Source organism: Cetorhinus maximus, chromosome 14, assembly GCF_964194155.1.
Source record: "Cetorhinus maximus chromosome 14, sCetMax3.hap1.1, whole genome shotgun sequence".
Classification (NCBI taxonomy): domain Eukaryota; kingdom Metazoa; phylum Chordata; class Chondrichthyes; order Lamniformes; family Cetorhinidae; genus Cetorhinus; species Cetorhinus maximus.
In genome coordinates, this window is record NC_135892.1 from 23,501,904 (window position 1) to 23,527,239 (window position 25,336).

General features: G+C 48.6%; 1 protein-coding gene across 1 annotated transcript in view; it reads left to right on the forward strand.

Moving 5' to 3' along the window:
* Nucleotides 1–25,336, forward strand: part of arhgef33 (Rho guanine nucleotide exchange factor (GEF) 33) — a 157,295-nt gene that overhangs the window by 109,282 nt on the left and 22,677 nt on the right. The window contains exon 12 of the mRNA XM_078557556.1: nt 8,588–8,736. Within this exon, the coding sequence (XP_078413682.1) occupies nt 8,588–8,736 (149 nt within the window). The remainder of the gene's footprint in view (nt 1–8,587; nt 8,737–25,336) is intronic.

Here is a 25,336-nt window from a genome sequence, read left to right on the forward strand (position 1 = left end):
TCACTCATATCTGCCACTTACTGCAGGATTTGGCGCCAAGGTGAGATAGAGGGCATCCACTACCAGTGGCTATGAAAGTGACCGTGGCGCTCAATTTCTATGCTAGTGGCTCCTTTCAGGGCTCCACAGGTGACCTCTGTGGGACATCAAAAGCCACCACCCACAAATGCATCCATGAGGTCACGGATACCATCTTTACGAGGGCTCACAACTTTGTGCATTTCTCCCGTGGGACCATGACAGCCAGCATGCAAGGGCCATTAGATTCTCCCGGATCTCGGGATTCCCACAGGTGCAGGATGTGATTGACTGCACCCATGTGTTGCTCAGGCCTCTGTCGCTACACATGGTGGACTGCATCAACCGCGAGGATTCCACTCACTGAATGTGCAGCCATCCTACAGGTGTGCGCATGGTTTCCAGGCAGTGTGCACGATGCCTACATCCTGAGTCGCTCAGATCCCTGGAGTCTTCCAGGGTCCACAGAAGCTCCAGGGGTGGCTCCTGGGGGACAAGGGCTACCTGCAGAGGCCGTGGCTGATGACACTCATGCGGCAGCCTCAGACTACAACAGAGCAACGGTATAACGAGGCTCATGCTCCAGCTCGAACCTTGGTGGAGCCCTCTTTGAGAATGCTCCTGTCATGGAGATATAGTGGAGGCCCTAATAGTCACTCGATTGCAGGAGGATGATGACGACATGCAGTGAGGACATTATGTAAGTCTTCACATAGCCTCTGAGAATGTCTGACTCCAGTCTGGTTGAGGGTAGCTCGCTTGCGCTCTGTGATCAGTCATATTATAGAGACGCTGCCATGAAACTTTAGAAGCACCTGATGCTTTGTCCGCTTTCAGCACCTGAGTCCTTCAGGAGCAGGAGCACGGCATCAATGGTCAGAGATGCTGAAGACATGGGGGCCAGCCCCTCCTTAATGGTGCTGAGAGCACATTGAGAGAATGAGAGAACTCTGTGGCACCTGCACACTACATTCTGGCAGCAATAACAAGCACCGCCCAGGTGCAGGCATCAGTAATGTCACCAAGGAGAGAGAGGCCTGACAATCACTTTGGTCTGAAGGCTGCACAGAGCACAGGGAAGAGGCCCTGGACTGAGACACCTGCCTTATCTTGTGCGGAAAGGTTTCACATCTGAGTGACAAGAACACTCTCATCAGAACAAGGAGCCATAAGCAGGGAGACACTCTTGGGAGTTTATTGACAATAGTGAACAGTATGTACAAGTGATTAACACCTGTGCCCAGGCTGAACAACTAATTCTCCTCAACTTTCCTAACCTTGCCGCTATGTCTTGTTGCTCCCTGGACATCCACAGCAGAGGTGGAGCAGCCTGCTGACTGCGAAGCCCTGTCTGTGATGACTTTGGCGGGCGTCCTCTGGAGGGCCGAGACTTGGAGGGCCCCGGCTTGTTTTCAGGGTCATGTAGTGCGGCAGTGGCACCCTCCTCGGCCTGTGGAGTTGGTTGTGCTGAGGTCACAGGAAGAGGGGAGTCGGATGGACTGCACACTCTCTGAGTCATCTGGATGGATGGGTCTGGAGTACACGCCTGCTGATCCTTCTCCCTGTGGGTGCCTGGGGCCCCAAGCTGACTCTTTGAAGGGCAGGGGTAGCTGGAGTGAGATCAAGCTGCCTGGCACCCCTCTTGCGTACACACTATTGGAGGCCAACGATAGCATCAGCAATGGAGTTGAGCCCGCGCAGCAATGCAGGAGGGATGTCCTGGGCAACGGTCTCCATGGCATCCACCACCTTACCAGTGTTGACCTTGGTGCGTTGGCATACTGGCGTTAGCACCTCAGCCTGAAAGTGGACAGACTCCTCCATTGTGCCTTGCAATCTGAGGAGTGCATTGGACATCCCTTCCTGATGCTCCCGAGCTTGCCTTTGCAACTCCAGCAACTGTGACATGATTGAGTCCAGAGGCTGGTCATCTGACTTGGACTCAGCAATGTTCTGGCCTCCAGCAGTCCTCTGAGTGCCGGGCATCTGGGAAGTCCCTGCCGCTGCTGTGGATCAGGCAGTGTGAAGTGCTCACCAGATTGTGATCCTGGGGCTAATCGAAAGCTAGGTCCCAACGATGTGTGAGTCTCTGCATTGGTGGAGGGAGTGGGTAAGTGCTGTGATGGGAATTCAGAGAGAGTGCCTCCAGATTCCTCTTTAGAGGTTTCTTCGGGACTTGATTGGAGGCCCTGTCGGCTGTTTGGAAGATGTGCCTGCGAAAGCAAGAAGAGATAATTAGTGCATAGCAGTGGCCTGTGAAACAGGACACATCACTCATGGCATGGTTGCCTGATGGCTGTTGTATTGCTGGATCCTCACTTGGTAGAGCAGCGCCGACCTCACTGTCAGCACAGGACCGGTCCAGATCGTAGCTGGATGGCTGTGTTTTCAAAATCCGTGAGGGCCTTGATTTCGGGCACTCCATCACTGGTCTGGGACCTCTTTCTTGTCGTGTGCCAAATTGTCCTGCATGGATAGAGATGCAGAAAGTTAAGCAGGATGCCTGCCAGGCCAGATGATAAGTATGCCTGGCCTGTGTGCGTGGTGAGTGGTCCCATGGATGGGATAAGGACAATGAAGGTGTGTGAGAGAGAGTGAATGGTGATGCCCCTTGAACTGGCAGTGAGGACCCTGTGGCTGTGTGATGGGTTTGTGAGTGTGAGAGTTGAGTGATGAAAAGAATGACTTATCCTGGCAGAATGGAGATGATCATTTATCCTCTTGCGGCACTGGGTGGCTGTCCTCTTCTGAAGGGCATTGGCGCTGACCACCACCTCCCAAGCTGATTTGGTCATGTTGCTGCCCATCCTGCAGCAAGAGTGGGGGTAGGAGCACATCCTGACAGGCCTTCATGGCATTCAGCAGTCACTCGAGGGACCTGTCGTTGAAGCGGGGGGCTGCCGTCTTTTTTCCTTTGCTGGTCAGGCCTACCAAGGCAGGGGTGGTGAGTTGATCATGATGAGCGCTGTGCTGGCAGCTGCCTTTTAAACATGGCCACCAGAGTGATGCAATGGCAGGGTGATGGCAGGCGGGCTAAAGAGAACCCGCCCACCATGGAAACAGCGTGTTTCCCGGGAATGCATAAGTAATGTGGGCGATATGACATGAAAACCCGCCATCGCGTCAGCTGGTGAAATGCTATTTTGCACGGCCGCTACCGCACTTGGTGCAAATTTGGGAAAATTCCACCCATTATATCATAACACAATTACACCTTCCTTCATTTTGCTGATGATTGAGAGTAGATTGAAGGGGCAGTCATTGGCCGGATTGGATTTGTCCTGCTTTCTGTGGGCAGGACATACCTGGGCAATTTTTCACATTATTGAGTAGATGCCAGTGTTGTAACTGTACTGGAACAACTTGTCTAGGGACGTGATTAACTCTGAGCACGTCTTCAGTACTACTGCCAGATGTTGTATGCATTGCATTCAGCTGTTTCTTGTTATCACGTGGAGCAATTTGAATTGGCTGAAGACTGGCATCTATGATGCTAGGGACCTCAGGAGGAGGCCAAGATAGATCATCCATTCGACACTTCTGGCTGAAGATTGTTACAAATGCTTCAGCTTCGTCCTTTGCACTGGCAAGCTGGGCTCCACCATCATTCAGGATGGGGCTGTTTGTGGAGCTTCCTCCTCTAGCTAGTTGTTTATTTGTTGACTACAATTCACAAGTGGATGTGACAAAACTTAGACCTGATGTGTTGGTTGTAGGATCACTTAGCTCCAACTGTAGCATGCTGCTTCTGCTGTCTGGCATACATTTAGTCCTGTGTTGTAGCTTCAGCAAGTTGGCAGCTCATTTTTAGGTATGCCTAGTGCTACTCCTGGCATTCTCTCCTACATTTCTCATTGAATCAGGATTGATCTCCTGGCTTGATGGTAGAGTAAGGGTTGTTCTGGACCATGAGGTTACAGATTGTGGTTAGATACAGCTCTGCTGCTGATGATGCTCCAGAGCACCTCATGGATAGCAGTTTTGAGCAGCTAGGTTTGTTCTGAAAATAAACATTCCGAGCCAAGTTTTTCAATGAAATTATTCCATATTGCACACAAAAATCAATAACACCCTTGTGCATTCCCTTAGTGCCTTTCTTAATTGTACCTTCAACCATATGAGTGAATGACTGAAGCATGGTTGGCGAAGGGCTGCTGACTTTCAGTGGAGGGGACTGCAGATGGCTTTGGGGGACAACCTCGAGCAGTTCTGGGCCTAGAAGGCCTGGCTGTGGGCTGCACCATCATGGCATTGACGGCTGCAGGCTGAGCTGGCTAGGAGTGGAAGGGATGGGACCAGGAATACTGTCATCCTGAGAGAGGTCAAGATGTGCGTGCAGCATAGAGCCACTGCCCCTTCCCCAGGGCAGCGCCTCAACGATTGTCATATGTGCTGGAGGACAGATTGCTGACTGCTGTGACAATCTGCAAGTCCTTTTGCACAATGTAATCCAGAACCATGATGGCAGCAGCCTGAGCTTGCATGGCAGGATGACCTTACAAGACACCAGTCTGAACTTCCACTGGAACATTTAGATGTTGAGTGGTTGCTGCTTATACTGCAAAGGAAGCTGCAACATTAGTCATCAGACACAGCACCATGGTTGGGTCCAGAAGTGTGTGAACGGACTTGGCCACCGTTTCCATTCTGGAAAGGATTGGCTCCAAGCTCTGCACAAAGACCTGGACCAGCTGGTGCTAACTCCCTCCATTCTCCTTGACATTGACTGCAGGGTTTCTGGCAGACCTGCCAATGCACGAAGCATTTTGCTTTGCATACCTATCAGCTTTCTTCTGTAGGCTTCCCCATTGAAGTTGCCAGAGCATATAACTCATAACTTTCCACCCCATTTCCCACACCACAATCTTACCCTTGTGGTTTGTCCTCTCATCTGAATCCTCTGCAGCAGAACTTGTGTGTGACCTCACCCTCCAGATACTGACACCTGTGCTAGCCTTGCTCCCTGACTTGGCTGCAAGCCACTGTGCCTGGTGTCTCACCAAGTGTAAATTTTGCTTCTATATTCTGTAAAGTATGTGCAGTTTCAGTCTCTGAGCTGGTGGTTGCAAGTGTGAAATCAGGTGATGGTGCATCATCATTACTGTCTACTTGATGTTCTTTCACTGCTTGGCCAGGTTTCACTTCTTGGGTATCTGAAAGGACAAAGCCACAGGGTATGATTGTGATGCGGGAAATTGTAAGAGTTGTATGCTTATGACATCTTCAGCTTGTAAATCAGAAGACAGTATGTGATGAGGGCGAGGTGGGATGTGAGGAGGAGGATTAGGTATGAGGATACTGTCATCTTCGATGGTTTTAGTTCCACTGCTGACTGCAGCCTGAGCAATGGACAGCCCAATAATGGCCAGCACTATCACCTCCATAACGGTCAGAGTAGACAGGCACACTTGTTCCCCTTTGGTTAGTTCTTCCTGCTTCAGTTACATGCAACCTTGTCCTGTGCATGAGGAAAATATGTCAGTGACTATCATGCAGCCTTTTTGGGTGATGTGGCTGTTATGGTTGAATAACTGGCAGCATATACAAGCTGTGAGATGTGGGTGAGAGGCCTGCAGATGCTGATTGTGAGAGGGTATGATGAAGCAAATGAATGTGAGATGTGTCCTGATTCATAGAGCTTGTTGGTAGGCGAATGATGGGGCTGTGGTGATTTGAGCAGTGTCTGAAACTAATCTTTTAAGAATTGGCATTTGATCTTGACTGCTCGTGTGAGCTTATTAAACTTCTAACAAAATTGCATCCAGGTCCTCTTGACTCTTGGTACTGACATTCACGGCTATCTGCTCTCATTGATTTTCCACCGTATGTCTGTTGGGTATCCTAGTCCCCTGCGGATCCAGGACATCTCTCCGCCTTTCCACTTCCTCCACCAATGCCTCCAATGCACCATCTGAAAACCTTGGAGCCCACTCTCTCCCATGTTATGCCTTTCTTCTATATTTCCCAGGTCAGAGTCACTTCTGAATGACTGCCAGCACCTGTCACAGGCATATGTACCTCCCTTTAACCAGTGCAGGCTAGCTATAAGTGGTTCTAACCACTCACAATATTGGCCTCCTGCAGATGAGTCTAGCTAATCAACAGTTCAGTTAATGATGACTGGATAGTGAAATAATTGAAATGAACAGGCAGCACAAAGTAGGTGGGCTTCTTGCGTCATGATCATTGTGATTCTCTTGCCTGTTTTCCAGTACTATTGAATTTAGCTCCCATTATCCATGGACTTCTATATTTCCATTTGTTTTTCCCTCCTTGAAAGAAATATAAAAGCAATTAAAACATCCACCCACAAAAACAAACATCTGCTAATGAAGTTTGATATGAATATGACTTCACGTTCATTATTTATCAGTGCAGTTACTTTATGAGGTGTTTGGTAAAGCTCATTAAAAATCATTAGCTAAAGTTTCACTGGATTGAAAGTTTGGATCTCTGTTTTGAGAAATCAAAATCCAATTTTGCTGGCAACTGGTGAAATGAATTCCCCCCCACCACCATTTATTAACGTACATTCTCTATCACTTACTCCGTCTCCTCTTAAATCAGACAAATGTTGCCAACCATTTCCTATCACTGTAGGCATCAATTACAAAGACATTGTTTAAAATGGATTAATTGTGCCAGTTATTTCATGTAGTTCAGCACTTAACAAATTTTTTAATGCTGATTTTATTTTTATGGCTGCATCCAATCAACATCTCGTTTCTGTTTACAACATAAATAGGCACAAATTCGAACCATAGAAACATAAATGGAACCAAGTTATTATTAGCAGAGGTTGACTTGATTTTGCATTCAAAGTATTAGTTGATTGATGCTGCCCAAAGTCTCCACTATGACCCGTTGTTGTCATCTAACAGTGTGAAAGACTTCAGGCAGTTTCAATCAGCTATTCACACTTATAACAATTGTGGGGAAAAAATCATAAAGTGTGGCCCCACTGCGTTCAGTCATTCCCATAGCCTCTAGAACTCCTGCATGCCTCACGTCTAAAGAGCTCTTTTTAAATTTTTTGGTTACACTAGCCACCGTGTACAGCAGGAAAATCATGTTAACATCAGTGCCCCTGCTATAAGCTGTGGTGACTATTCCCCACCTATCTATATTTTCCCACATTACAATCATGACTGCACTTCAAAAACAGCTTAATTGACAATTAAGCACTTTGAGATTACTGGAAGTTCATAGTTTCTTTTTTCTAGCTCTCTCTGCACTATTCCCCAGAAGGCAGACAGGCAGGCTCCCAGACTTCTGTTAATTCTAATCTTCAGTTGGGTACCAGGCAGTACACAAGAGCAGCCTACGATCATACCCCTTAACACGGGGAAGTGCCTGGTCCATGTTCGGTCTTGTAAAGTCAAGATCTTATTAGAACTATGCAACTGAGCTGGCACTATGTAACCTACTTGTGTACATCATAATAAATATTGGGCTGGATTTTAAAGTCAAGTGGGGCTCCCATCCTATATTATAGTTTAGGCTGCATAAAGCAATGCCACAAGTCCTGGCCAGCTGATTTGGTAATTCCCCCATTAATTGCACTTAGAGGTTGCATTGTTGTGAGTGACTGACATTGATTTTATGTACACGACTTGTATTATGTAACTATTGTCCACTCCATTTTGCTGTAGTTTGTAAAGATTCTGATTAATTAGATTCTGCTAAGTAAATAGACTTTGTTTGCTGTTAGACTCTTTTGCTAGATAAGGTGAGACTTCCACCCACATCTGTGGAGGAAGTCCCACCTTTGAGAGCTGTCAGCCAATCAAATGGCTGGCAGCTGTCTGAGCCCAGCAGCACTACCAGCAGCTGTGGCCACTGCTGGGACTGCATCCAGTCCCCAGTGCAAGGAGCCTTAAACCAGAATTAAAGATAAGTGGGGTGATTGTTGGCAGGGCCAGGCAAGCAGGCCCTGGTGAGGGGGCAAGGTGGGTGGGGGGCTGGAGTGGGCAAGGCAGCAGGAAGGGGAAATGTGGGTGGTAGAAGACCTTTGGGTGGGGGGGCGGGGTGGTGCTGTTAAGGAGGCGCCCTCCCATTGCCCGCCACCAGCCCGCACAGTGAGAGTTGCCAGGCACAATGCTTGGCATGGACCTTCTCTGCTGCTGGTTAAATCCAAGTGGTGGTAGGATGTGGGCCTTAAGTGGCAATTAATTGGACTTCCTGAAGCCACCCCCACCGCTGGTAAAATTGTGGTGTGGGCAGGGGCAGGTGGGTAGGCAGTGGGTATGGCATTTAAGGCAGTGCAGCCAATTTTATAGACACCCTCCATGTGCCAAACTGCTCCCAGGGGACCGTAAATTCCAGCCCATTATCTGCAAAAGATTTTTTTCTACGTATTAGTGGCATCGTAAACACATCAGAAAGATTTCTTCAGATTACTATTTTCTAACTAAATTGTTGGAAGTTCTGTTGGGGGAAATCTTCCTTTGTTTATAAAGCTGCTAACATATAGTGATCAGAAACAATGTCTTTTTGTATTTAGAAATAATTATAGATATTATGCAAGTTTTGAGTCATTTCACTTATAACTATTTTATTTGTATTATAGAATATACTAAAACACACGGAACCAAATCATCCTGATTATTACCTGCTGCCGTTATGCACACGTCATTTCCAAACCTTTCTTTCTCGATTCAGCCATCTACTCCGGTATAATGAAGAATTGCTAAAACAGAATAGAAAAGGTCTAACGCGGTATGTAACTCTGGCACTAGACACTTTAGAGTTCCGGCGGAACATGAATTTATTGGGCTGTAACTTCTGGGCTCCAGGGAAGTGTGGCTGGGGCTACCCCAAAGATGTGCTGGGAACCCCTCCTGGGATTTCCCAGATAAGATTCGCATGGCAATTGCCTGAGAAGTGCAAACTTCAGATGGTTCCAACTGTGTTACATTAATAGTTACCCAGAAAAAGTTAGAAGAATCAAAACCACTTCTAACTTCTGGGTAACTACTGTACAAACCCACACCGATTCCCACAGGACTCACGCAACACCCCAAACTCCCAGGGGTCTCCCCTCACCCTGCAAATAAGCCCCCTCCCGCCATGGGCATCCCCATCCCCATGCGGTTCCTGCCCACAAACCCATCCCATCCCTAACTGCGCCCCCACGGGACTCTTCCACCCCACCCCCCATGGGTCTCTCTCCACCCCGTGCAAGGCCCAACTCTCCCTGCTCCCCCCCCCCCCCCCCCCTCCCCCCCCACCCCACCCAACTGGTCAGACCTGATTCCCGACTTTCCCAACTCTCATCCCCCACAATCTCCCCCGGCCACAAGGCCCGACTTATGACTCCCCCCCGGCCACACGGCGCACCCCCTCCAAACCAGGCCGGACTCCCAAATCTCATCCTATACCGCCCCCCCACCCCACCACCAAGGCCCGACTCCCGACTCTCACCCACCCCCCACCACCAAATCCTACCAACTTACCTTCTCCCTGGGCTGTCAAAGACCTTTGAACCTGGCCTGACCTTTGAACTTACTTGCTTTACGGCAGCTAGTGCCCTTCAAAAGAAAGGTCCCATGCAACAGCGCTCAACTGAGGGCTTCAAGAATGCACTGCCCTGCACAGTTCTTGCCCGGCCTGAGTGGGAAGGTCGGGCAAAACGGGATCGAAAAAATTTAAAGCTAAGAAAATAGGAGCGGAGTGGCAATCCACTCTGATTGCCACTCCACCGAAGTTCAAGCCCAATATCTCAACCTTGACTGAAATTCAAACTGAACTGAACTTTTGTATAAATATAGGAATTGCTAGGCAACAAAAGACCAAAGTTCATCTAGCTCACTTTCTACCATCCTGGTAGCCACCTGGTTACAATGAGAATGGGATTGTTAATTAATCATGGCAATCAATCTCTATTAATCTAAAACAGACCCAGACTTGGCAGCAGGAAAACCCCAGTGGAGGAGAGCTTTGTGAGCCTTCGGTTCAAAGTCATCTCTTCCTCCTACGGCTGCTACACATATTATGGGCGGAATTTTCCCGAGGCCGCTGGCGGTGGGCGTGATAGGTGGCACGCGTGGAAAATATGGCGGGACCTGCTTCACGAAGGTGTCAAGGCAGGTCACGATCGTTTGCTCAGCCCGCCAACAGCGGGCCATGTTTCCTGCCATCGGTCGGCGGGAAGCTAATTGTAATACATTAGCATATAATTAAAGGGCTATCCTGCAAGGCTATTTGAAACCTGACGGATCGTCCGTCCACGTCAGCAGGAAAGTACACAGATGTGTTTCACAAAAGCACGCAGGCGACGTAGCGGGGGCAACTGATGCTTGGCCCCAGAGGCGACTGCTGGCGGTGGGGGGGGTGATAGTGTCCCGGGGCAAGTGCTGGCCAGCCTCTGAGGCCACAGCTGCCCAGCACTGCATCCCACACACGAGCAATCGAGGTGGGGGCAGGGTAAGCGAGGGAAGTGGCCATGCATTGGGGTCACCTGTATAAACTGATCATGCCTCTGCAAGTGAGACAGATCAGGTGCAGCCAGAGTGATATGAATGGGGTCGGGCTCCTAGCCTGCCCACCCATGGAAGTAATGCGGAGGCACCAAAGGGTCACCAAGCATTCCATACCTTACCCCCTGCCACTCCAACCCCCAGTACAGACTTTGAATCTGCTACCACTTTATTGGACCGCGGAGCAGTTGGGCTGCACACATTGTACAATCTCCTCGCCAACGCTGTCCACATAGCAGTCATTGGTGGAGGCGCACACAGCTCCTTGCAATCTCAGCATCCCAGTTTGGCCCAGTGACCCCCCGTGTTGCAGGTTGACAGGGCAGCCATGCAGCACACTCATCTCTGGCCACCCGAGGGGTGACCAGCACTCTCCAGGAAGCATTAAGGGGCAGTCACACAGGGCCAGGAGAGGTGCTAAGTACAGCCGTGATAACCATGTCTCTCTCTTTTTCATGCTGCAGGAGGACCACATCAGGATCAATCCCGGTGACCTAGCTGTATGCCTGATGGCCTACAGAGACCATAGAAGATGGAGGAGAGAGCAACTGAGGCATCTGGCCACACAAAGGCAGGAGCAGCAACCTCACGAAGAAGGGGCAGCAGGGGCTCCCGCACACGCTGCCCAGGAGTGACAGTGAGCCGTGGCTGGTCAGAGCCTAGTGACACCCAGGGTCTATAGACGCCGCCTGGCAATCCTGCAGATGACTGAGAACCAAGTGTCGCCGATGACTGCGCATGTCTAGGGACCTGGTAGCTCACGTCTGCCACTTACTGCAGGACTTGGCGCCAAGGAGACATGGAGGGCATCCACTGCCAGTGGCCGTGAAAGTGACCGCGGTACCCAATTTCTTTGCCAGTGGCTCCTTTCAGGGCTCCACAGGTGACCTCTGCGGGATTTCACAATCTGCCGCCCACAAATGCATCCATGAGGTCACGGGTGCCTTCTCCATGACACACAACTTTGTGCATTTCACCCGGGACCGGGACAGCCAGGATGCAAGGACCATTGGATTCGCCCTGATCTCGGGATTCCCACAGGTGCAGGGTGCAAATGACTGTACTCATGTGGTGCTAAGGTCTCCATCGCTGCACTTGGTGGACTTCGTCAACCACAAGGGCTTCCACTCACTGAATGTACAACTGATATGTGACCACCACAAATGCGCCCTGCAGGTGTGTGCATGGTTTCCAGGGAGTGTGCACATCGCCTACATCCTGAGTTGCTCCCAAATCCCTGCAGTCTTCCAGGGTCCACAGAGGCTGCAGGGTTGGCTCCTTAGGGACAAGGGTCGCAGAGGCCGTGGCTGATGACACCCATGCGGTGACCTCTGACTGCAGCAGAGCGAAACTATAATGAGGCTCATGCAGCAGCTCGCAACTTGATGGAGCAGACCATCGGGATGCTGAAGGTGCGGTTCCGAAGCCTGGACCAGTCTGGTGGAGCCCTGCAATACAGTCCGCATAGGGTGTAACCATCATTGTCATCTGCTGTGCCCTTTACAAACGGGCACTGCAACGGGGCGAGGAGCTGGCTGAGATGGTGTTGGAGGAGTTGCACATCTCCTCCGATGAGGACACTGCCAATGGGGATGAGGGCGAGGGAGGTCCACAGTGGTGACGATGACAGAGATGAGGCTCTCGCACTGGCTAGATGAAGCAGGTGCACTCGGGAGGCTCTTATAGCGGACAGATTTGTGGAGAATGATGTAGTGAGGTGTCCCCGTAGATCCTCACATCTCAGTTGTGAACATTTGACTCCAGTCTGGCTTATGGCAGCGCTAATACCCTCTGAGAGAATGTTCCTGTCATGGAGACGCATTGGAGGCCCCTAATAGTCGCTTGATTGCAGGAGGGTGATGACAACATGCAGTGAGGACACTCCATAGATCTTCACATAGTCTCCAAGAATGTCTGACTCCTGTCTGGCCGAGGGCAGCTCACTTGTGCCCCATGATCAGGGCCATCTAAGAGATGCAGCCATGAAACTTTAGATGCATCTGATGCTGTGTCCGGCTTCAGCACCTCAGCCCTTCAGGAGCTGGTGCACAGCATCACTGGTCGCCGATGTTGTTGTGATGGGGGCCAGCTCCAGCTTAAAGATGCTGAGAGCACACAGAGAGGACGAGAGAACTCTGTGGCGCCTGCCCACTACATTCTGGCAGCAATGACCAGCACCGCCGAGGTGCAGGCATCAGTAATGTTTCCAGTGAATGTGAGGCTGGACCATCACTGTGGTCTGAGGACTGCACAGAGCACAGGGACTGAGACACCTGCATTTTATCTTGTGCAGAAAGGTTTCACATCTGAGTGACAAGAACACTGCTCATCAGAACAAGGAGCCACAGGCAGGGAGACACTCTTAGGAGTTTATTGACAATAGTGAACAGTATGTACAAGTTATCAACACCTGTGCTCAGGTTGAGCAACTACTTTTACCTAACTTTCCTAACCCTGCCACTACATCTTGGTGCTCCACAGCAGAGGTGGAGGCTGACTGCGAAGCCCTGTCTGAGATTACTTTGGCGGGCGTCCTCTGGAGGGCAGAGACTTGGTGGGCCCCAGTCTGCTTTCAGGGTCCTGCTGTGTGGCAGCGGACCCCTTTTCGGCATGTGGAGCTGGAACTGTGTAGGTCACAGGAAGAGGGGAGTCAGATGGGTCGATCACTCCCAGAGTCACCTGGGTGGATGGCCCTGGAGTGTGCACCTGCTGATCCTTCTCCCGGCCGTTGGTTGACTTCATGAGCGGAAGGGGTAGCTGGAGTGAGTTCGAGCTGCCCAGCACCCCTCTCGCGTACATACTGTTGGAGGCCAACTATGGCATCAGTGATGGGGTTAAACCCATGCAGCAGCGCAGGAACAGTCCTGGACCAAGGTCTCTATGGCAGCCGCCACCCTGCCAGCTTTGACCTCGGTGCATTGCAATGTCGGCGCTATCACCTCAGCCTGAAGACGGATGGATTCCTCCAGCGTGCATTGTAATCTGAGGAGCGCAGCAGACATCCCTTCCTGATGTTCCCTAGCTTGCCTTTGCAGCTCCAGCAACTATGACATGACCAAGTCCAGAAGCTCATCATCTGACTCGGACTCAGCAACGTTCTGGCCTCCAGCAATCCTCCGAAAGCCGGGGACCTGGGAAGCCCCTGCCTCCGCCTGCTGCGGATCAGAAAGTGCAATGAGCTCACCAGATTGTGATCCCGAGGCTACTCTAAAGCTAGGTCCCACCGAGGTGTGTGTCCCTGTGCTGGTGGAGGATGTGGGTGAGCGCTATGACGGAACTTCAGGGAGGGTGCTTGAGATTCCTCTTCAGAGGTTCCTTCGGAGCTTGATTGGAGGCCCTGGGTCGTGGACTCTGTTGGCTGCTTGGTAGATGTGCCTGTGAAAGTAGGGAGATAAATACTGCATGACAGTGGCTTGTGAAAGAGGACACATCACTCACGGCATGTTTGTTGATGGATATTACACTGCTGGATCCTTACTTGACAGAGCAGCGCCGACCTCACTGTCGACACAGGACTGGTCCCAGTCATCGCCGGCCAGACGGATAGCTGTGTTATAGAATTCTTTGAGAACTTTGATCTCCGGTATCCCTCCACCTGTCTGCGACCTTTCCATCCTGTTGTGTGCCAGTTTGTCCTGCATGGATAGAGATGGTGAGAATGGATCAGGATGCCTGCCGGGCCAGATGATAAGTACACCTAGCCTGTGTGGGTGGTGCGTGGTCCCATGGACGGGATGAGGACAATGACAGTGTATGTGAAAGAGTGCATGGTGATGTCCCTTGCACTGGCAGTGAGTGAGGGCCCTATGGATGTGAGATGGGTTTGTGAGTGTGAGAGTTGGGAGTGATGAAGAGAGTGACTTACCTTGGCGGAACGGAGGAGATAATTCATCCTTTTGTGGCACTGGGTGGCTGTCCTCCTCTGCAGGGCGTTTGCGCTGACCACTGCCTCCCAAGCCGTGTTGGTGACGTTGCTGCCCATCCTGCGGCCAGAGCAGGGGTACAGAGCATCCCAGTGGGCCTCCACGGCATCCAGCAGTCATTCATGGGACCCGTTGTTGAAGTGGGGACTGCAGTCATTTTTCCTTTGCTGGCCATATCTCCCAGGCAGTGATGGTGAGCTGGTGGCGCTGAGCGCTTTGCTGGCTGCTGCCTTTTAAAGATGGCGGCCGTGTGATGCAACAGCGGGGTGATGGCGGGCAGGCGAATGAGAGCCCGCTCGCCATGGAAACAGCGTGTTTCACGGGACTGAATAAATAATGAGGTAGCCTTGGGATGATACGGCGTGAAAGCCCGCCATTTTCATCAGCGGGTAGGACTCCATTTTACCTAACTGCTACTGCACTTAGTGCAATTCTAAGAAAATTCTGCTCTCTATGTCACCTCTCAAATTACTGATATATTGTATCCTAAAATGTTATTTTATCAAAAAGATCAATCTTATTTACATTTGAACAAATGTGAACTGCTTATTCTGTCTCCCTTATGGAGCCTGTTTCATAGGTTGTTAGATAAAGTGAGAAGGCTGGGCAGAGGAAACAGGAAAATTGTCAGACCCATTTCCTGAATGCCCCAATTAACGCATATAGAACAAATTCAGGCTACAAGCGGGTAAACAGAATTGTAATCCACTCAACTATTCCTCATTTTCATAGGACAGTGGTAGTGTTACTCCAATGGTAATTTTTCTAAAAAAAATTGTTTATTGTTAGTCTTTGCAGAATTTGCAATCATACTGGGTCAGTGTATTCTTTCAAAGTGCTGAAAAATCACTATGGTTCTTGGAGTTTAACCCTGGGGGTGATTAAGGAATTAGCCTATTTCCTACATGCAGAAAGTTCTGTTAATACTGATCTCTTCACACAGTGAGTCATACAACCATATGAAACTGATAGGCAGATGAAGACCACCAATGGTCGATCAAGCTTCCGCACACTCATGGTGGCTGGAACATCATGACATTTCCCACTTTCCCACACAATTGCCATATAATCTCCTAGGAGAGGCAAAGAAACAGAAAAAAATCCCAGGGCCAAAAAAGGAAAAAGTACTTTGGAAAATTCCTCTCCGACCTGCTCAGGCAATCAAAACGAGTCCAGGAGATCACCTCTTCAAGGGGAAAGAGCTCTATGAATCAAATCCTTTCCCTTTCATGTGGATTATGAGTCTGATTTGAGCCCTTTTCTGTTAAAATTTACAGTTGTCATTAATTATTCCTGTTCCTTGTTGCCTTTATCAGCGTATATGATGTACTGGGAAATGTTGTTAGATGAGTTCCTGATTCAGTCTATTCTAATAACGTGGGATGTCCACCATATAATCTGATGTTCAATTTACCATTACACAAACTGTTCTTCTGCAATACAGTAATTTGCAAATAGTCTGCGCATTGTATTTACTCCTTTGTTTTCAAACCAGGAATTGCATCTCCAGACACCACCACCCCTTTTAATATATTTTAGGCTGCATATAGTAATGCCCCAAGTCCTGGCCAGAATCAAATTGATTTGGTATTTCCCCCATCAATTGCACTGAGAGGTTGTATTATTCTGTGTGCCTGGCATTAATTTTATACACGTAATTTGGATTACACAACGAGTGTCCATTCACTCCCTTTTGCTGGAGAAATAATTCTGCTTTTATGGGGAGTTACTGCTGTAGTTTTGGTTACAAGTTCTGTCTGCTGTAGTTTGTTAAGATTCTGATTAATTAGGCTCTGCTTGCTGTTAGATTCTGTTTGTTGAGTAAATAGACTCTGTTTGCTGTTAGGTTCTGTTTGTTGTGAGACTCTTTGCTGAGTAAATAGACTAGAGTCAGATTGGCACTCCACTCTTACCTGAAGTTCTTTCTGATCCTGTCTCGCCCGACCTTTCGACTTAGACCGGGTGAGAACTATGCAGTGCAGCGAGCTCCTTCAGTCAAGCGCTGCTGCATCGGAGAGAAGGAGACCATGCCCCCATTTTTTGTAGCTTTAGCTGCCATAAACCAGGGAAGTTAAAGGTCTAACCCAAGTCTAAAGGTATTTGACAGGCCAGGGAGAAGGTAAGTGTCTAAGGTAAGGTGGTAGGACTTGGGGGTGGCGGGCAAGATTTTGGGGGGGATGGGTCGGGTCAGGTCAGGCCTCAGTGGGGGTGGGGGGGGCATATTCTGGTCAGGCCTGAGGGTGTTGGGTTGGGCCTGAGGGGGTGGGGGTTGGGTCGGCCTCAAGGGTGGGAAGGGTGTCGGGTCAGGCCTCAAGGGAGGATGGAGGGGTCAAGCTCAAGGGAGGGGTCAGGTCGTGCCTGACCTTGGTGGGGCTGGTAGGGGTTGGGTTGGGTTGGGTTGGGTAGGGCCTCTGACGGGGTTGGGGATGGGTCAGGTCGGGCCTCTGGAGAGGGATGGTGTCAGGTCGGGACTCAGGGTCTCAGGTTGGGCCTGAGGGGGTGGAAGTTGGTTCAGCATCGGGTGGGAGGGGAATCGGTTCAGGCCTCATGGGAGGGGACTGGTAGAGGTTGGCTCGGGCCTGTGTGGATGGGGTGGGAGGATGGGTCAGGTCAGGCTGTTGGAGGGGGGTGGGGCCGGGTTGGGGCTCGGGGTGGATTCGGGCCGGGCCTCGGTGAGGGGTGAGAGTCAGGAGTTAAATCTGGCTGGGGGAGGGGAGAGTCGTAAGAGTCCCAATTCGGGCCTTGGGGGAGAAGAGTCCCCAATGGGGTGGGGTGGGTGGGAGGGGGGAAAGAGTTCCGTGGGGTTGAAGGACTCCCTGTTTGGGGGAGAGGTGGGGAGGAGAAAGAGGGTGGAAATTTCCCTTGGGGGCGGGGAGTCCCTGTGGGTGGTGGAATCCCGTGGGTGGGGGTTCAGGATTGTGGAGTGAGTCCCGTGGGGAGTTGGTGTAGGTCTGTACAATAATTACCCAGGAGTTAGTAGCAGTTTTAAATCTTCTAACGTTTTCTGGATAACTATTAATGTAACACAGTAGGAACCATCTGAAGTTTGCAGTTTAAATTACATTTTCGGATGGTTCCCAGTGCAGGGCAATTACCCATTGGAAGCTGGCACTTCCCAGGCAATTGCCATGCAATCCTTACCTGGGAACCTCCGGGGGCGGGGGCATCTTTGGGGTTCCCCCCGGTTATACTGTCCTGGAACTCAGAAGTTATGGCCCTATGTTTGCTGTTAGATTCTGTTTGCTGAGTAAATAGATACTTCGTTGTAAATCCTGTTCTGTCTCGAACTCATTGACTGATATAGTGGTGTCAATACTCACTCTGTATGTTTTATCACTTTGTATGTGGCATTAGGAAAACACAGTTGTATGAGTAATTGCTTACTCCTTCCCACTAGAGAAAAAACACAAATAAAATATAAAGAATCAGTAGGCAGATAGTCCAGAGAAAAGATGCTTCAGCAGGAACATCTAGCCCTCTCTGAAGTCCTTTGCAAAAAAAAAAAATCAATCTCTTTCCCATTTCTTCCTACATTGCAATAATGATTACATTTTAAAAGTATTTCAATGTCTGTAAACTGCTTAGAAACATTGAGGTTATGAAACATGTTATATAAATGCAAGTCTTTCTGTTTTGTTCCCCCAAACCTTGTGATGCACAAGGAGCTGAACAATGCCTTTTAAAATGGCAAAGTCCTACATGTAAATAACATAAAGATAATTTAACATGTTAATAGTACAACTTTTACTACTGGGGCATTTCAGAACGTTGTTTACAGTGATTTATTTATGTTTTGTTTAGTTTTCAAGAGATAACGAGCATACAATGTAAATGTGCTCACCCCACAATTATCTTCAGTACAGTCTTCACTGCCTTTATGTTCATTACTCTTCATTTGACTCAATAACTAAAATTGAATCTGTAATATAAAGAGATTGTTTCATCAGTGACAATAAGTCACTTCATTAGGGAAGACCTCACAAATCACAAGTTCCACAGTCATGAGCCAAGACATCAAGTGACTTTTCGTACCCTGTGGGAGAAAGCCTCTGACCATACAAACCGAGGCCATCCAGCAGAGGTCCAAGAAAACAGTTAATATCATCCTTCAAAATCATCTATACTTTTGGTGGGGGGTGGGGGGTAGGGAGGAAGTTGACAGAAGAGGAGACTGTTATTTGTGGGTAGGTGTGACCCTTGACCTCCATCAGAAAGATAACATCTATGAGGGCTTTGGCAGTCTTCATTGTGAGTGAAGACACCTAGAACAAGTGAAATTGTCTGATTATTATAATACTGGGAAAATTTAGGTGTTGACGCTGGAATGCTTTGCTAAATATCCAGAAAGTACTCAAATTCATGTAGTATTTGTTTTCTTTTGTTATTTGGTGTGAATTATCAGTTGGCCTAGAATTAAGTAATCTGTTTCTGTCGTGGAAAAAATACTTGTAAGTATTCTCTTGTAACAAAATTCTTATCCTTATTTTTCATTGTGGTGGACATGGTTCACTAGATCTTTTAACAAAACTAAGTCTCAAAATGCTGTTAATTTTGAGTATATTAGTATGCTCCTCAGTTTTTCTGCTTAAAATACATTTATTTGCACTCCAAAAATTGTGGGCGGTAGAATTGTGGTTATGTTACTGGACTAATAATCCAGAGGCTTGGACGCATGATTCAAGGAACATGCTCAAATCACACCATGGTATCTGGGGTATTTAAATTCAGTTAATTAAATAGGTCTGGAATAAAAAGCTAGCATCAACAATGACTATCAAACTACTGGACTGTCTACAAACCCATCTGACTCCCTAATAACCAAGGTCTGGTTAGCTCAGCTAGATGGCTAGAGTGTGAAGCTGAATAACACAAACAGTGCAGGTTCAATCCCCATACCAGCTGAAGTCATTCTTGGGGCCTGCCTCCTTGCCATGCCCCATAGTGGTAACATAGCATTGGCAAAACTCAGAGTCCTCTGACAATGAAGACGCTCAATGGAGAGACAGATTGAGTACAATTATTACAGTTACTCTAATCCTGAAAATGTTGATCCCATGAGAATATCACAATGCAGTACTAACCTTCTGAGAATTACAGTAATGTTATGCAATATTTCTTTAGAAGGGAGGAGAGGAGGAGACTTTCCTTTTCATGGGACACAGACACCAGTTCTGGGACAGGAAGCAGCTAAAACAATGGAATGGGCTCCACCTGAACCAGGATGGAACCTGTGTCCCAGCAGAAAGGTTAAATAGGGAGGTGGCAATAACTAGTAAGGGGTGGGTAGGGATCTACAAGAAACATATGCAGCCTAAATAACAAAACAGGGCAGAAGAACATTGTAAAGAATAAAGTAAGGAAGGACGTTGATGATTGTTAATGTCACTGTTCATACATTGGGGAAAGGATGAACCTGAAGCCAGTCTTTTCCTTAGTCCAGGTGTATTCCCAAGAATAGGGTAAAGGCACAGATTCCTGTTGTTTCCCCCTACACCCAGTGTGAGCTGGTTTTTATGCACTTGCAATAATTCTCTAATCTTTTGCTAATTTGTGGCAGCTGCTTTCAATTACAAACAAAGCACGCACTCCATTGCAGCATGATTCCAACATTAACAATGACAGGGGAATAAACAGTTATAGAATGGGAGTCTAAAAAGATGGTTCAACATTAAGTGAGAGGAAATCCTATTAAAAATGTTGAAATGCCTGTACCCAAATGCACACGGTGTCTGTAATAAAACAGGGAAACTGGAGGCAATCATGCATTGGGAGGAATAAGACATAAGGAGGGATTTCTGAGACATACTACAGAAAAATCAGGATTAGGAAGTAAACATTGCAGGATATAACATTTAGAAAAAAATAGAGAGGGAAAACAAGGATGTGGGGAAGCTGTGCTTATTCATAGGCAGGATAGCATAATGGCATAGAAAGAAGTGATGTAGCTGTCAGCAAGATAAAAATGGAATCCATATGGATAAAAATAAAATATAGTATAGTTATAGATACCTAATAGTGAAAGGGAGGCTGAGAAAGAAATATGTAGATAAATTAGGGAATTGAATAAAAAACATAGAATAATAATCATGGGGGATTTCAACTCCCCTGAAATCAATTGGACAGAAGAAGTAGGTAAAGGAGATAAGGGAATGGAGTTCATACAATGTGTATAGGGCTCCTTTCTAACCCAATATGTAAAAAGCCCAACAAGGGAAGATTCACTATTTGATCTAGTGCTGGGGAATGAACCTGAGCAGATAAGAGAAGTAAAAGTAGGGGAGCATCTAGGCAATAGTGACCATAATGTAATATACTTTGGTGATGATGGAGAAAGTCATAAATATGAAGAAAGCCTAGTTAATAGCTTTGGGAAAAGCAGACTTTCAGGGGCTGAGAATAGAACTTTTGAAAATAAAATTAGCAATAATATTGGCAAACAATGATGTAGAACAACAATGGGAAACATTTAAAAAGATGTTCATGGAGTGCAAGAAAAATATATTCTGCTAAAAGAAAAGAACAAAGTAAACATTAGTGGAACTCCATGAATGAATAAAGACAAAAGGAACAACTGAGGGTTAGGAAAAAGGCACACATTAAGTACCTAGGCAACAGAGGAGTGCATGATGAGAGATTACAAAGAGATTTAAAAAAACAATTAGGAAGGCAAACAGGAACAATGAAATTAAATTAACAAGGAACATAAAACAAAATAGTAAAGTATTTTAAGACACATCAATAAACAAAGGAAGGCTGTGATGGGTATACGATCATTGTGGATAGTCAGGGTAAAACCACAGATTGCGGGTGGAATTGTCCCGGATTTGTACGATGTACAGTAGCGGGCGGGAAAGAGGGCGTTTTACCAGCCAGCTGCAATGGCGGCTTTTCACACCATATCATCCCATTCCCAGCGTGTCCTGCTTCATTAATAATTCATTCCTGGGAAACATGCTGGGTCGTTGGCAGGGTGGCCTCTGATTCACCTGCCCCACCATCACTTTAGGCCTTCAATAATCTGGGCGCCATATTTAAAGGCCACCCTGCACAGAGCACTCTTCAAGGGATAGGAAGCTGGTGAGAATTGATGGCTGCCAAAGGAAGGAAACATGCTGCCCCCAGGTTTAGCAACACCTCCCTCAAGCGCCTACTGGATGCAGTGGAGGCCAGCTGCAAAGTCCTCTATCCTTGCTCTGGGCAAAGACCAGCAAGCAAGGTCACCAATCCAGCATGGGAGGTGGTGGCAGCAGTGGTCAGCGCCAATGCCCTGCCAAAAAGGACAGCCATCCATTGGAGGAAGAGGATTAATGCTTCTCATCACTCTCAACACTCACTCACAAATCCATCAAACATCCACAGAGATCTCAAGCCTCAAGGAACACCACCACTAACTCTCACATCTCCATCAGACTCATATCCTCATCCTGTCCATGGCTCTGCTCACCAAACAAACATGCCATGCAGTGCCATGCGTCGTCACACATACTCCATCTGTTTCCATGCAGGAGAAGCTGGCTCACAACAGCAGGGAGATGTCCCAGACCGGGTTGGGGGGTGGGGGAGGGGGGTAGAGTGGCCCACATTAGACCCCTTACTCACTTTGAGCAGTGTACCAACACACTGGTGAGGACGTGGACCGTGCCTGCGGCAACAGTGAGGTCAGCAGTGAACTCGCATGTGAAGATCCTGAACCACATCATCCCTCTCTCAACGCAACTGTGAGTTCTCTCTCTCCTGCTTTTGACTGTGCTGCCATGCACTAATCATCTCAACTTTGGTTCACAGGGAGCTCTGCCAAGTGGCTGACACCCTTAGCCAGCCAGTCCCTGAGCTCCATCCAGATCCTCACCTCCAGCCAAGAGGACACCTCCTCCATTGAAGAGCTGGAAATAAGCAGCCTGGAAGACACATTGCAGTGCTTACCCACACCCTCCACCAGCGCAGACACACACACCTCAGCGGGACCTAGATCTAGAGCAGGTTCGGGTTCACAATCTGGTGATCACCCATGGACACATGTCTGCAGCAGGAGGAGGCAGGTTCAGCCGAGCTCCCCGGCACTCAGAGGACTGCCGGGGAAGAGGCAACTGTGAGGTCCGAGTGAGATGATGAGCCTCTGGATTCAGCCTTCAAACTCATCGTGGAGAGTCAGCAGAAGGTGGGTGAAAATCACGCAGAGCTGTTGGAAGCCCTCAACAAAGTGGCACGTGAATTGGAAGAGTGCGTCCATCTGCTCTCTGATGAAGTGGTGCCCACATGTGTGCATATAGAGCTCTCCATGGGGAGGATTGCAGATGCCATGAAGACCCTGGAACAGCAGAAGGCGGAGAGACACGCAGATATACACTCCATTGCAGTAGACATGGGTGAGTTCCTGCAGTGGTAACTGAGAGGGAAACAAGGCACCTCAATGTCCCTCCAGGTGCTCCTTCCCCCCAAGGAGTCAGGCCGGGCCCTCAGGCACCCAAAGGGAGGAGCAGCAGCAGCTGGATCATCCACTCAGGAATCTCAGAGACTGTCCTCTACCTCCAAGCACCCTTTCCCTGTGACCCTCTCAACCTCATCTTCTGTCACCGCAGAGTGAGCAGCTGGCCTACAGGAGGACAGCCAAAGCAAGCCGGAACTCTCAAGGCCTCGGCTCTCCATGGGGCCCATGCAGAAGTTGTCAGAGGCAACTGGGTCAGCTATTGCACAGGCTCCTGCAGATGTCAGGGCAGCACCTAGAAGTGGTAGGCCTAGAAAAGTTAAGACTTTATGGTTATGTGGTTGCATGGATGAATACATTTCATCACTTTATAATCTGAAAATATATTCAGTTTCAATGACTAATATGTCATGGTGCTTTTCAGCTTTATTTGCAAGCTTCGGGAGTCCTCCCCCTGCATCCACACCCCCCCTCCCCCCACTAGCAGTTCAGCTGCATGCAGATAGACCACAATGCTGGAGGGAGAAGTGTGTGTGTGTGTGTGGCAGGGCCTTTTGGAGCCTCGTGCAAGCATTCGCCCATGCATGTGCAACCTTCTTCCATCACACTCATCTCAATGTCCCGAGCATTTTCAATGCTGCCTGCTGGGTTCTCTTTCAGTTGTCCATCTGAGCTGACCTGCATCTCCACCCATCCACCCACTGATCGCACTCCTATGCAGCATCTGTGCCTGTCCTACATGAGGATCCTCTCACTTACGATTTCAGAAGCATGGTCGTAAAGGTTTGTTTTCAGTTCCCCCATCCTTTCTCCTCCCCCAGTCACCCATGTCCTTTCTCCCAGCACTGCTGACCCTCTGGCATCACCTTCCATGTCCCTACTGTAACCTACCAACAAGAACCCTTTTTCTGGGATGAACAGGTGAGCACATTCTCTACCTTCTCGAGAATCCCACCCCCATCCACATTGGCCTGCCTGACCTCCTCCTTCCCACCCCCAGGGTGTCTGCCTCCAAGTCTCCCCCCCCAACTACCCTCACCGTCCCTTTTATCTCTACTGTTGCACCCTCACCCTCCCACCCTAACAGCTCACTCTGCCCTCTCCCATACTCACCGTTGCCTCCTACCATGCCCACCATCAGTTGACTCCCTAGGAGGCGGTCATCGACTCCACAGACCCCCACCTTGCATGTTCACTTGGACATCTCCCCCTTACACCTTCCTCCCCCCTTACACCTACCTCTGCAGTTGACTCATTCTCCCCCATTACACCCTCCTCCTCCCATACTCCCTACCACTCCTCCCAACCTCACTCCTCCGACACCTTCATTCCTCCCTCTCAACCTCATCCCCACCTGACACCTTCGTTTCCCCCCACAACCTCATCCTCCCCCGGTACACCTTACTCTCCCAGTCAAACCTAGACCTTCCTCTCCCACCTCCTGGTACATCTTCCTCTTCCACTCACAGCTGGACCTTCCTCTTCCCTTTCCCCTCGTCTATCATCCGTAGCAGCCCATGGCCAAGACCGTGATGTTCCGAAACAGACCCCACACATCAACGAAGACCTCCCACCTTCCGTGAGCTGCTTCACGGCGGAGCCATGTCCATCAGAATCCACCCAGCATGCGATGCATGTGTTCCTCCAGGGTCAGGTAGCTGTAGGGCTCCAGCATCTTCTGCTCCTCGGATGTCCACAATGTGAGCAAGGCCCTCACGGTAAGTCCTGACTTCTGCATGTACACTTTTCAAGACATGTTCTGGGTCCGCATATTTTCCCGCTGACGTGGGCAGTAAATTTGACTTGGGGGGATGATTCTGGCAAGCAGGGCTTATGATTCTATGCAGATGTATTAAAATTATGTTCTTGATGTGCAGTGGCAGGAATTGCAGCCCACCATTGATGGGTGAAGCGGACGATCACAAATTGGTTTCACGATGGTGTGAAACTGATTTTTGGCCTTATCGCCATATTGTCCGCTCACGTCCACCATGACACCCGACACCAACAGGGGCGGAAAACTTTAGCCAACGATGCAGAGATGGCAGAAATATTAAATAATTATTTTGCATTGGTATTTACCAGGGAGATAAAATAAGTAGACATAACATTGAATGATAAGAACAGCAGTGAGATAAGTGCATTTAAAATAAAAGGGGATGTTCTGAATAAATCAAACAAACACAGAGGATAAATTCACTAGTCCAAATGGATTGCACCCTGTGTTTTAAAAGACTCTAGGTTAGCAGGGCCATAAAAAAAAACAAACTAGGCTTTATTTCTAGAGGGATAGAATTGAAAAGAAGGGAAGTTAATGTTAAATCTGTATAGAACCTTGATTAGCACATTTAAGATATTGCATACAGTTTCAGTCACCATATTATAAAAAGGGTATAGAGGCACCAGAGAGTATGCAAAGAAGCTTTACATGGATGATACCAGAAATTCGTGGGTATACATATTAGGAAAGGATCGATAGGCTGGGCCTCTTT